At 44.0% G+C, this 12,267-nt stretch overlaps 1 protein-coding gene across 1 annotated transcript; it reads left to right on the top strand.

Moving 5' to 3' along the window:
• Positions 1-937: 937 nt before the first annotated feature.
• On the top strand, positions 938-12,014 carry LOC129629581 (2'-5'-oligoadenylate synthase 1-like). Its single transcript, XM_055549658.1, has 5 exons — positions 938-1,210; positions 2,003-2,312; positions 4,880-5,064; positions 7,151-7,383; positions 8,186-12,014. Exons 1-5 carry the CDS (start codon positions 1,031-1,033, stop codon positions 8,385-8,387), a joined length of 1,110 nt encoding a protein of 369 aa, XP_055405633.1. The 5' UTR covers positions 938-1,030; the 3' UTR covers positions 8,388-12,014.
• Positions 12,015-12,267: the final 253 nt, after the last annotated feature.

Below are 12,267 nucleotides of genomic sequence, written 5' to 3'. Positions count from 1 at the left end.
CTCATCCTCTGTCGTCCCCTTCTCTTCCTGCCTTCTATCTTTCCCAACATCAGGGTCTTTTCAAATGAGTCAGCTCTTCACATCAGGTGGCCAAAATATTGGAGTTTCAGCTTCAAGTGAACTCTGTACTTATACTCAATTTTTCTGTAAACCTGAAGCCTCTTTAGGAAATAAAGTCTATTAATCAAAAAGGGGGGAAAGTACAGGACAACGTCATTTAGAAAAAAAAAGACACTTTGTCCATTAACCTGTGGGGGGGTGGGGGTGGAATATATATATATATATATATATATATCTGAAAAGATCTACACCAGAATGCTTATAGATATAGTTCTTGAGGTTTGGGATCCTAGATGGTCTTTACACTCTCTTATTTTCCTGGCATTTTTCTTTTTGAAATATGCAGGTAGTGCTGTAAAGAGTACAGGAGACTATAAAACAGTCTGGTAGGCAACCAAAAAAGACAAAGAAAATCTCCCAAAATGTTTTTACTTATAATTTATCTTGGGTGAGGTACTAACCTGGGTTAAAAAAGCAACATTTCAGAATAGTGTCAAGAAAGGCCTAATGCTCTAGGGCAGGGGTCCCAACCAGGCCACACAGCAGGAAGCGATTGGCTGGCCAGCAAGCAAAGCTTCATTGGGGCTCCCCATCGCTCACATTGCTGCCTGAACCCCCTGCAAGGATTCATATATCTTCTTTCAAGAAACCAGTCCCTGGTGCCAAAAAGGTTGGGGACTGCTGTCTAGGGGGTGGTTAAAAACAAAAAGTCTCAGAAAACAAGAGAAAGAGGTGGGAGACAAAGGTCAGGATCAAAGAGACGCTTAATTTCTTCAAAGCAAAGAAAAGGGTATGGCTCCTCCCTTCTGACAAGATGATAGCCCAGATTCTGACAAGGCTCCGCCTTTTCAAGGAAATGAAACTCACGGCAGCCTAGTCCCAGGCAGCAGAAAAGACAGAAGCTAATAGGTTTAGGCTACCAGTTTTGCCTCCCTCCAATGCTTCTTCTGCCCCTTCCTGCCTGAGCATCATGAAGAAACTCAGAAAAACCCAAGCCAACAAACTGGATGAGTTCATCGAAGACCACCTCCTGCCACACAAGGAGTTCCGAAGGCAGGTCAATGAAGCCATTGACATCATCTGCACTTTCCTGAAGGAGACGTGCTTCCAAGAGGCCGCCCACTCTTTTCGGGTGTCCAAAGTTGTGAAGGTGAGTCTAGAACTGCCTGGCTGGGGAGAAGCGGGGCTGGTGAGCAAGCGTTTCCACAGAGACAAACAGAGAGCAAGAGGTTGAGGTCTCTAGGGCTGGTGGTTTCTGATTTATCCATGCCAAAACTATAACCACACTTGTGAAAATAGCTTCTGGGGAGAGGGCATCCAACTGTACATTTTAAACAAATGCCCTGGGGAAGTGTATAAACCACCTAGGTCACGAATCTAGGCAATCTGAATCCTGGCAGTATCTACAGTCCACTAATCTTTGACCAGGCTGGGGTCTCACCATTTCTGCAGAGTCATGAGCTGGTTAAGAGTATAGGTTTTGAAAGCAGATAGCGCCTGCTGGCTGTGAGGTCTTGGGCAAGTCACTTAACCTCTCTGTGCCTATGTTTCCTTATCCAGAATTTTCAGCAAATCAAGTAAAGTCAGCCATGGGTCAGTTTACAGTATTAATCATATAAGGTCATAAATTACAAGACATAAGGAACACAGACTTTAGAAAAAGACAACCAGGGTGTGAACAGCATCTCTGTCACCTACTAGCTGTGTGACTTGACTGATACATGATCTCTCTCAGCATCTGTTTCACCATCCGGAAGATGACAACAGATAGTAACAGTAGCTAGATCCCAGAGTTCTTGTGAGCATTCTAGGAGTTACAGCCTCTGATGCCTTCAGAGCAGTGGCTAGCACTCAAAATGTTAGTGATTGTTCTCAGCATTTTATTTAGGGAGGCTCTTCTCAAACGATAAATGTCAGTTCTCATTCTCATCACCTGTTTTAGGGCGGCTCCTCAGGCAAAGGCACGACCCTCAAGGACCTCTCAGATGCTGACCTCGTCGTCTTCCTCACCAATTTCACAAGTTTTCAGGAGAACTTTAAGCACCGAGTAAGATTCATCAAGGAAATTAGGAGACAGTTGGAAGCCTGTCAAAGAAAGAAAATACTTGAAGTGGAGTTTGAGGTCCAGAAGCAGCGAAAGAGGAAGCGGCATGCTCTCAGCTTCGTGCTGAGATCCCCCTTGTTCTGCCAGGGGGTAAAGTTTGATGTCCTGCCCGCCTTTGATGCCCTGGCTAAGTACTCCCAGTCACAAGGTATTTCAGTCTTTGTCCTATGTCAGGGATTCTTTCTTTCTTTCTTTTTTTTTTTTCATGGTTTTGAGCAGAAATCTCCCTCAGTTCAAGAGCCTTTTAAAACATCCCGTCAACACAGGGAGGAGATCTTAGTATCTCAGAGCAAGATAATTAGCCACCATGACAATATTAAACAGCAAATTGGTACAAATTCGGGGTAAGATGTTTCTTTTTTTTATCTTATTTATTTATTTATATTGAAATATAGCTGATTTACAAGGTTGATTCCTGTTGTATATCAAAGTGATTTGGTTTTATATATATATATATACACACACATACACACACATACATATACACACAATTCTTTTTAAAATATTCTTTTCCATTATGTGTTATCGTAGGATTTCTGTTAATTGGAGGATAGTTGCTTTACATTGTTGTGTTAGTTTCTGCTGTGCAACCACATGAATCAGTTATAAGTATACACATATCGCCAAACTTTGAACTGTGTCTGTGAGCATCTGTGCTTCATCTCGGTTTCTTTCGTGCATCCCTTAATAAGCTATGTCCTAAGGTAATTACTTTGTTTTACACCATTTTGACTTAACAAAACTTTCACAGGAACATTCTAGTTTTGGATAGTGGGGATGAGTGTGTAAACTCTTACCATCCTTAACTTCCTTGTGACAGGTTTATAGCCTGTTGGACTCACTTGGTACCTGTCACTTACATTCCTCTTGATCCCTTACAGAGCTTTATCTGTTGTGCATCTCAGGATCAAAAGAATATATAGAAAATTGAGCTCATGGGGGATGGTGCTGACAACACCCTGTTTTCTCTAAGGCACAATAGGTGCTAGGCTGCCTTCTGCAGGAACAGGAGGTATTTTAAGAGAGGTTGACATCTGGTCTACTTGTGGTTACTCAGTCTACACTAGCCCCAAATATATTAAGAAATGTGAATACTTTCCTTGGGAGAGAGGACCATGTCTTGATTTATCTGTCTTTTCTAACTACTGGCTTTCTGGTCCAAATTTTCTACAGTGACATCCTCCATTATTCCCAGTTGGCTCATTTTTTTTCCCCTTAACTCTTTGTGCTCCCTCACATTTTGTATGTTTGTTTATTATAGCCAGGCTTACTAGTTCTACTTATGCCAAAGTGTGTGAACCTTACCTTACTAAAAATGAGGAAGTTACACATAAAACAGATCACCAACAAGGATATACTGAATAGCATAGGGAACTATTGGAAAAGGACATAGCAACCCACTTCAGTATTCTTGCCTAGAAAATCCCATGGATGGAGTTGCCTGGTAGGCTAGTCTATGGGGTCACAGAGAGTCAACACGACTGAGTGACTTCACTTTCAATAGGGAACTATGTTCAGTATCTTATAGTATATCTTATCTATTTATAACTGAATCACATTGCTGGACACCTGAAACCAGCACAATATTGCAAATAAATTAACTTCAATAGAATATTAATAGATAAGTGAAAGTTTTAGTCGCTCAGCTGTGTCCAGCTCTTTGTGACCCCATGGACTGTAGCCCGCCAGGCTCCTCTGTCCTTGGGATTCTCCAGGCAAGGATACTGGACTGGATTGCCGTTCCCTTCTCCAGGGGATCTTCCTCACCCAGGGATCAAACCTGGGTCTCCTGCATTGCAGGCAGATTCTTTATCATCTGAGCCACCAGGGAAGCCCAAGAATAGATAAATCCCATCCCCCAAAATGAAGCAGCATAGATCTGATGTAAACTCAGAATGTTAATTTCATCTATTTTTCAAAGCATAAGGAACCTCAGCAAACTTATGCTGAGCATTAGCATCTATAGACAATCTGCAGGATCACTGGGACAGGGAGCAACACATCTCTGAGGCTCAGTTTCCACTGTGTACCTTGGAGGCACAAGGCATATTCCATGGCCTAAATGAGACAGACAGAGAACCTCTTTCCTGGAGCCTGACAATATGAACACCAGGAATGAGATGATGACTCACTCTGACAAAAACTGAATATGGGGATCCAAAAGAGAGAGGTGGGGATCAGAGGACTTTCACAGACAGGTCGACAAGAAAGGTGACCTCTGACCTGAGGCCTGAGGGATGAGAAGAGGCCAAGCACGCAAAGATTTGGGGGTTCCAGAGGAGGAAACAGCAGGTGCAAAGACAGGAATGAACATGGCATATTTGAAGAAGTGAAGCAACCAGGGGAGTCAGTGGCAAAGGGATTGAGGCAGGAGGTAAGACAAAGGAGGAGATAGGTCTCACCATCCGTGTGGGCCACTTTGCGGACTTGGAATTTTATCCAAAGGTCCTAGGAAGCAAGAAGTGGGCGGATCAGGTTTAAAGGGCTCTGTATGGGCTGTGGAGGATCCAGGGAGGAGGGTGCCGCCACCTCTGCTGAGTCCAGGTGAGAGACAATGGGTGATGGCGGTAGAGGCGGGAGAAGGGAAGACTGGGGATGGACCTCAGGCCCCCTGGCTCTGGGCCTGCTGACCTCCCCACTGGCCCCTATGGCCAGTGAGCTTGTCTAGAGAAGAGAAGAGCTGATGCCTTAAAGTTCTGGATGCCTCCTCCATAGCTCAAGTGACTGAAGATTACAAACCTAACCCTCAAATCTACGTCCAGCTCATCCAAGAGTGCGAGAACCTGAGGAGAGAGGGCGAGTTCTCCCCCTGCTTCACGGAGTTGCAGAGAGCCTTCCTGAAGGAGCGTCCGGCCAAGCTGAAGAGCCTCATCCGCCTGGTGAAGCACTGGTACCAACAGGTATGGCCGGTCCCATCTGGGCAGAGAGCCGAGGAGGAGGAGGAGGGGAAGGGAGAGAGTGAGGATGGGAGAGGAAGGAGGAAGGCATGGAGGGAGGGAAGGAGCAGGGAGAGGTGTGGGGAGGAGAAGAAAGAGGAGAGTGAGGAGGGGAGGAATCAGAAAGGATGCGAGAGGCAGGAGGGAGCCGGATGGAGACGGATGGAGAGGAGGGAAGGGCATGGAGGAGGGGAGAGGGCAGGAAACAAGAAGGAAAGGCTGAAAGGAAGAAGGTGGAGGTGTAGAGGTTGTAGGGAGAGGGAAAGGTTAGGGAGAAAAAAAGGTAGGGCCTGGGACGGGTGCCAGTGGACATCTCATTCTTCCTAGTCTTCCCACATCACGAAATGAGAGCTCCATCCTTCCAGCTACGCTGGGCAGAACCATGGGTCCTTCTTATCTTTTTCACACACTTACCCACACACACACCCATCCAACCAGTCTGCAAGTGGCTTGGACCTGTATCTAAAATAAACCCATTATCATCAATTGCTACCGTCTCAGTCACTTCCACTGACCGCCATACCCTCCCCCCCACCATAATCTCGGGAGGCTCACAGGATCTGCCCCCAAGCTCTCTGAACCCCTCTCTCTGCCCTCTCACCCCAACTCCCAGGCTGGTCTCTCCTCTTCATTAGTTCTCCAAGGAGGAAACTCTACTCCAGCCTCAGGGCCTTTGCATGAGCTTATTTGTTTATTGTCTATCTCCCCACTAAAAATGTCCACAAAAGAAGGGATTTGTATATTTTATTTATATATATTGTATAAATATACAATATAATATTGTATATTCACTGCTGTTGCCACAGAACCTAGAATAGTGCCTGGCACATAATACGTGCTCACTGGGTAATTATTCAATAAATTAATGAGTGCTAACCCCCTACTCCCCACCTCCCAACCCACACTCTTTTGTTCACTTCCTGACTGTCTGAATTTGGGCGAATGAAGTAACCTCTTGTTTTGTCACTTGTGAAGAGTAACATGGCCCAGCAACACTAAATCATATGCCATGACGATGCGCATATGGTTTGTTTGGGTAATTTGCACATTTTAACATTAATTCCTCAAATCCATCATCACTATATCTTTCCATTTATTTTTGTCATCTTCAGTTTCTCTCATCAAAGTCTTATACACTACAGGGTACAGGTCTTTCACCTCTATGGTTAAATTTATTCCTAGTTTTTAAATTCTTTTTGATGTAATTATAAATGGGATTGTTTTTAAATTTCTCATTCCAATAGTCTGTTATTCATGTATAGAAGTACAACAGATTTCCATGTGTTATTTTTGTATCCTACAATATTCCTGCATTCAGTCTTTGATTGTCTTAAGTTTTTTGGTGGTGTCTTTTGGGTTTTCTATGTATAATATCATGTCATCTGCAAATAGCAATAGTATAATGTCCTCCTTTTTACTCTGGATGTATTTTGTTTCTTTTTCCTGCCTGATTGCTATGGACAGACTTCTAATACTATATTGGATAAATGTGGGGAGAGAGGGCATATATGTCTTGTTCCCAATCTTAAAATAAAAGCTTTCAGTCTTCACCACTGAGTATGATATTAGCTGTGCATTGGTCATATATGGCTTATATTGAGTTATGTTCTCTCCATACCCACCTTGGAAAGAGTCTGTATCACATATGGCTGTTGAATCTTCTCAAATGTTTTTTCTGTATCTGGGGAAAAGGTCATATGCTTTTTATCCTTTATTTTCTTAATACAACTGTATCAATTGATTGATCTGTGATACTGAAGCACCCTTGCATCCCTGGAATATATCTAACTTGATCATACTGTATGACCTTATAATATATTGAAGAATTTACTTTGCTAGTATTTTGTGGAGGATTTTCGCATCTATGATAAATCAGGCCTATCGTTTTCTTTTTTGTGCTGTATTTGTCTGGTTTTGGTATAAAAGGAGTTTGAAATCGTCTCTTGATCCTCACTTTTCTGGAATAGTTTGAGAAGTATTGGCATTAACTCATTAACTCTTCATACAAAAGCTGAAAAATTCATGTTTCTAATTTTTTTCCTCTTCTCAGTGTAAGAAGAGACATGGGAAAAAACTGCCCTCACAGTATGCCCTGGAGTTGCTAACTGTCTATGCCTGGGAGCAGGACGGCTCTAAAACAAAATTCAGGACAGCTGAAGGATTTCGGACTGTTTTGGAGTTAGTCCTGAAGCATCAGGACCTCTGCATCTACTGGAAAAAGTATTATGACTTTGAAAACCCTATTATTACACAATGCCTGAAAAGACAACTGGAAAAACCAAGGTACTCTATCCTCACATGGCTTAGATCCCCATAAAATGAAGCCCTGATTACAGCTGTGGAACCCTAGAAATTTAGGAAGAAATAGGGTTCCACATTTATTTATCATCAGCTATTGTCAATCATGCTGAGTGCTTTGCTCTTACCATGCAATTTAAATAATAACCTGCAACCCTGTGAGGCTGGCACTGTGCTAACCATTTCACAGATTAACTGAGGATTGGAGAAAGAAGGGCTTGTTCAAACCTTTACAGAAAATGAGTGAAATAACTGAAATTTTACTGACATAACAATAGCTACAGCAATAATAAAAATTGCTTCCAGGAAGTAAGAGCTTGCTATAAGACAAAAACACTGATAGAATAGGGGAATTTTGGTTATTAAACCTGTCGTGTATAGACCCCTCATTATGTTTCAGTTACTGTTGGGAGCATGTCAAGGGCTTCTCTAGATCCTCATACAACATCCTTTGAGGTAGGGATTTTCAAATCTGCCCATTTCACAGATGAGGATACTGAGGACTAGAGACTCAGGTGACCTGCCCAGAGAGACACCACTACTAAAGAGCAGAGGTGAGATTGAAACCAGGTCTCTCCAGGCCCAAATGCAAGCCTCCTTCACCTCGTGTTCAATGCCCACTGTAGGGCAGGGCACCCAGGTCACAACCCAGGGAGAGATGTCCATGGGGCCTCCAGCTGCCCCCAGAAACAGCCTACCCAGGCTGGTATTTTGCCCTGCCGGGAGCTCTGAACACCCCAGACACAGCCCATGTACTCACCTGCCCTCTCTTGACTGTTGTTTGCAGGCCTGTGATTCTGGACCCGGCTGACCCGACTGGAAATGTGGCTGGTAGAGAGCCACAGAGGTGGCAGCTGCTGGCACAGGAGGTTACAGTCTGGCTGAGGTATTCGTGCTGTAAGAAGTTGGATGGGACGCCAGTGAGCACCTGGAACGTGCCAGTGACACCTCCTCATTACTTACCTGACCTGAAATTGATGGCATGTTGAGATAACAACTTCTAGAAATGCTACTTAAATCAAACGGAGTTTCATCTCGGTCTTTGTATTCTTTCATTGTGGTTACTAGAATATGTAGAATTACACCTGTGTCTGCCCCAGAATGAATCACTGGGTTAGACAGCAAGCTTACCAACTTACATTGCCACCCTGCCTTGGTACCAAAACCAACGTGTCGTCGACAAAAGTCCATTCCAGAAAAACTCCCATAAGGACACACAAAAGATCAAGATGTTCTTACTGTCTGAGTCACTGGTCACCTAAGTGGCTGGAAGACAGCCTTTGGCTTCTCCATATTGCTGTTCCTCCTTTGAGGCCTCCAGCATCCCCGTGAGATGGGTTTTACTCTGATTCTCATAGTAATACATTGAGACATGGCCACTCACTCAGAGTCCCCTGATGAGTGAGAGACGAGAGTGTGAAGTTGAACCCTGGTCCTTCTTGCTATGAAGCTCCTGCTCTTTGTCGCTGCTCTCAATGTGTCTTCATACACTGAATTTTTCTGTTTCGCATTTGCGGACCACGACAAGGAATCTAGCAGAGCCTCAATGGAGGGAACATACTCGGCTGAGGGTCCCAGCTACTGCCCTCCGTGATCCATCTCCACGTTGACACCAAGCCACGCCGCCTACCTGCAGCTCCCAGACAATGACCACGGGTGCCAGAGACACTCAGGCAGCCCCATTCCTGAGAGTCAGGGGAAGCTCTGACATGGAACATTGGCGAAAGGACTCTCCACGACCTTGCTGGACCTTGTCTTGACTGCAGAGGCAACTGCAGGGTCCTTCTTTCTTGCCTTTACCCAGAGTCAGATTAGATCAGGGTTGTCAGCTTTCGCAGCTTCCATAAGATCCCTGATCATTGTCTCTCACCTGGGTGTTTCCCCAAAGAACAATCTCCCACATTGAATCTCACATTGGCATCTGCTCCTTAGAGTGACCCAGACCCACACAAGCACCTCTGCCACCACCCTCAAGGTAGGTGTGGGCTCTTCAGCAAATCCTAGCTGTGATGATGACCCGAGGTACCATCCTGGTCATCCTCAGCCATCACCTCTTCTCTTGTCACTGCCTACGAGGTGGCTCCTAGATGAAGCCACCATCTCACCCTCTCCCCACCCCATCTCAACCCTCATTCCTGCTCCTTGGCCGGGGCTTCTGTGTTTATCCTTTCTATATTTGTGTTCTCAGAGGCTTTGACATCTGGGCCCTGCTGATCCTGGAGAGACTGCCCTCCCGGGGTTGGCTGTTTCCTAGACACAGCCAGCAGCTCACTGTTGGCCTTTCCCATGCAAACCTGTCGAGCATTTCCTCTCTGCTCCACTGCCCAGACTCAGAGCCAGTCTGAGCCACAACCCACCCTGCCCCACTCATGCTGGGACCAGGTACCAGATGACTCAGGAAACCCCTTGCTCTCCACAGCCCTCTTACATTATTCATACTTGCCATCCAAAGACTGCTTTCCCTGCCTCACCTGCCTTTCCCAGAGAAATGACCATCAAGGTCTTGGCCTTGTTTTCCTCTAACTCGGTCTGTCACATGGAAGACCCTGGGGGTTCCCGTGTGGCCTGGACACAGGATGACAGGCTGTGTCTCCTGTTTCTAGGGACCTGGGAGGACCATACTTGGTCATTGATTTAAACATGAGAGTGAGAAATATGGTTGTTTTTAAACAAGAGGAAGAATCCCAAAGTGTCTTCAAAACTTGGATCCTTACTCTCTAGTCTCTTCTGTCTCGATTTCCATGTCGATGTCGAGTCTTTCTGAAAATGGGATTCTACTCCCCATGGGGTTTTGTTACCACGGTGTTATCTTTAGCACATGTATCTCTTCATGCGGAGAGGACACTTTGGAATCACATGTAATTACCATGTGGGTGGTCCACTTGTATTGTTTTCTGAGAGTGTTTCAGAATTGTACATAAAGCTACAGTCACTAGTAGATGAATTGAACTGGTAAATAGTTGCTCAATTGAAGAGCCACATGGATCATATGGTAGCTGCTACTGCTTCTGCTAAGTCGCTTCAGTCATGTCCAATTCTGCGCAACCCCATAGACGGCAGCCCACCAGGCTCCAGCGTCCCTGGGACTCTCCAGGCAAGAACACTGGAGTGGGTTGCCATTTCCTTCTCCAGGGGATCTCCCAACCCAGGGATCGAACCCAGGTCTCCCACATTGCAAGCAGGTTCTTTACCAGCTGAGCCACCAGGGAAGCCCAAGGCCCTCATTATTTTGTCATTAACCCCTTATCAGATAGTGGTTTGTAATCATTTTCTCTATTTCCATTCCCTTTTCTCCCTTTTATTTTATGCCTGTTTTTCATTTTTATTTTATATGGAGTATAGTTGATTTACATTGTGTGTTAGTTTGAATGTACAGCAAAGTGATTCAGCTATACATATATCTATTCTTTTTCATCAATTACCTTTTCACTTCATTGTGTTGTTTTCATTTGCTGGGCAGAAGCTTTTTAGTTGGATTAGTTCCCCTTTGTCTATTTTTGTTTTATTGTCAGTGTTTTGTTTACACAGCCAATTACTCTTTGGCAAAGTTGTCAAGAATATACAATGAGAAAAGGACAGTCTCTTCAATAAATCAAGCTGGGAAAATTGGACATCCACATGCAAAAGGATAAAATCACAACTTTTCTTCCAGCATGCACAAATATCAACTCAGAATAGATAAAGACCTAAACATAAGAGCTGAAACTATAAAACTCCTAGAAGAAAACACAGGGAGAAAGCTTCAAGACGTAAAGTTGGCAAGACTTTATGACTATCATATCAAAACACAGACAAATGGGTGTGAGTTGGTGGTCTGTACTAGTTCTGCTGTGTGGATGCCAAGTATTCTGGCAGCATTTGCTGAAGGGACCATCCGTCCCCACTGTTCTGCAGAACCACCTCAGACATACGTCCAGAGTCATCTGTGTGTGAGCCTGCGTTATATCATTGATCAATTTTTGTGTCCTTGGTTTAATACTACCTTTACTAATTATGATAGCCTGATATTAATTCTCAGTGTCTTATAGAAAACTCTGTTCTATCCAAACTAATGTCTTCTTTTGGCTTTGTCTATTTCTATGTCAATATTATACTCAGTTTGTGAATTTTCACCCAAAATACAGGGAAGCATTTGATTAGAATTCCATAAATTAGTTCAGGGAAAATGACATCCATGTAATATTGAGAATTCCAGTCCACAAACTTGGAACTTCTTTCCATTAATTTTCTTCTTTAATTACTCTGTAACTACATTTTATAGTTTTCCCCTGCATTGCTATTACATATGCTTTCTCATATTATTCCTAGATATCCTTATTTATATTAGTGTACTTAGCAAGTTTTCCTAAATTTCCTTTGTAATGTTGGTTTCATGACGACCTCAATGTTTTCAGTGGAGATGTGGATTATAGTATGATGAGTGAGCTTTATACTTTTCTTAATTTTGTGGTTTTGTTGTATTTTGCTGTAAATCTTTATTGCTTATATGACCACAAGAAACAATAAAGCATTTTCTTTCAAAACTTTTTTGGATAAGTGTTTGTCAGCTGAACTCTGATGATTTGGTCAAAGCTGGTAGACACAGGTGACACAAAGCTCGAGGGTGGTGCACATCAGAACTGCTGGTTCAACCACAAATTCATGAGACTCAGAACAGAGAAGAGAGCGTGTAAGGGATGATGGACATGCTCGTATGCAATCTGAAACACCCGAGTCATAAACGCCTCATTGCCCAGAGCTGAGTCCTCATTCTGGGCCACTTCCTGCCGAGGAAACAAAACTGGGGAGAATGGAGATTAAAGCAGGAGAGATGAGGGTGGAGTTCTCTGAGCCTCCCTGGAGGTTCAGCACCTTGTCGGGGGCCCCAGC

The sequence above is a fragment of the Bubalus kerabau genome, chromosome 16 (assembly GCF_029407905.1).
Source record: "Bubalus kerabau isolate K-KA32 ecotype Philippines breed swamp buffalo chromosome 16, PCC_UOA_SB_1v2, whole genome shotgun sequence".
Taxonomy (NCBI): domain Eukaryota; kingdom Metazoa; phylum Chordata; class Mammalia; order Artiodactyla; family Bovidae; genus Bubalus; species Bubalus kerabau.
This window is presented reverse-complemented; position numbering and strand designations above follow the sequence as displayed.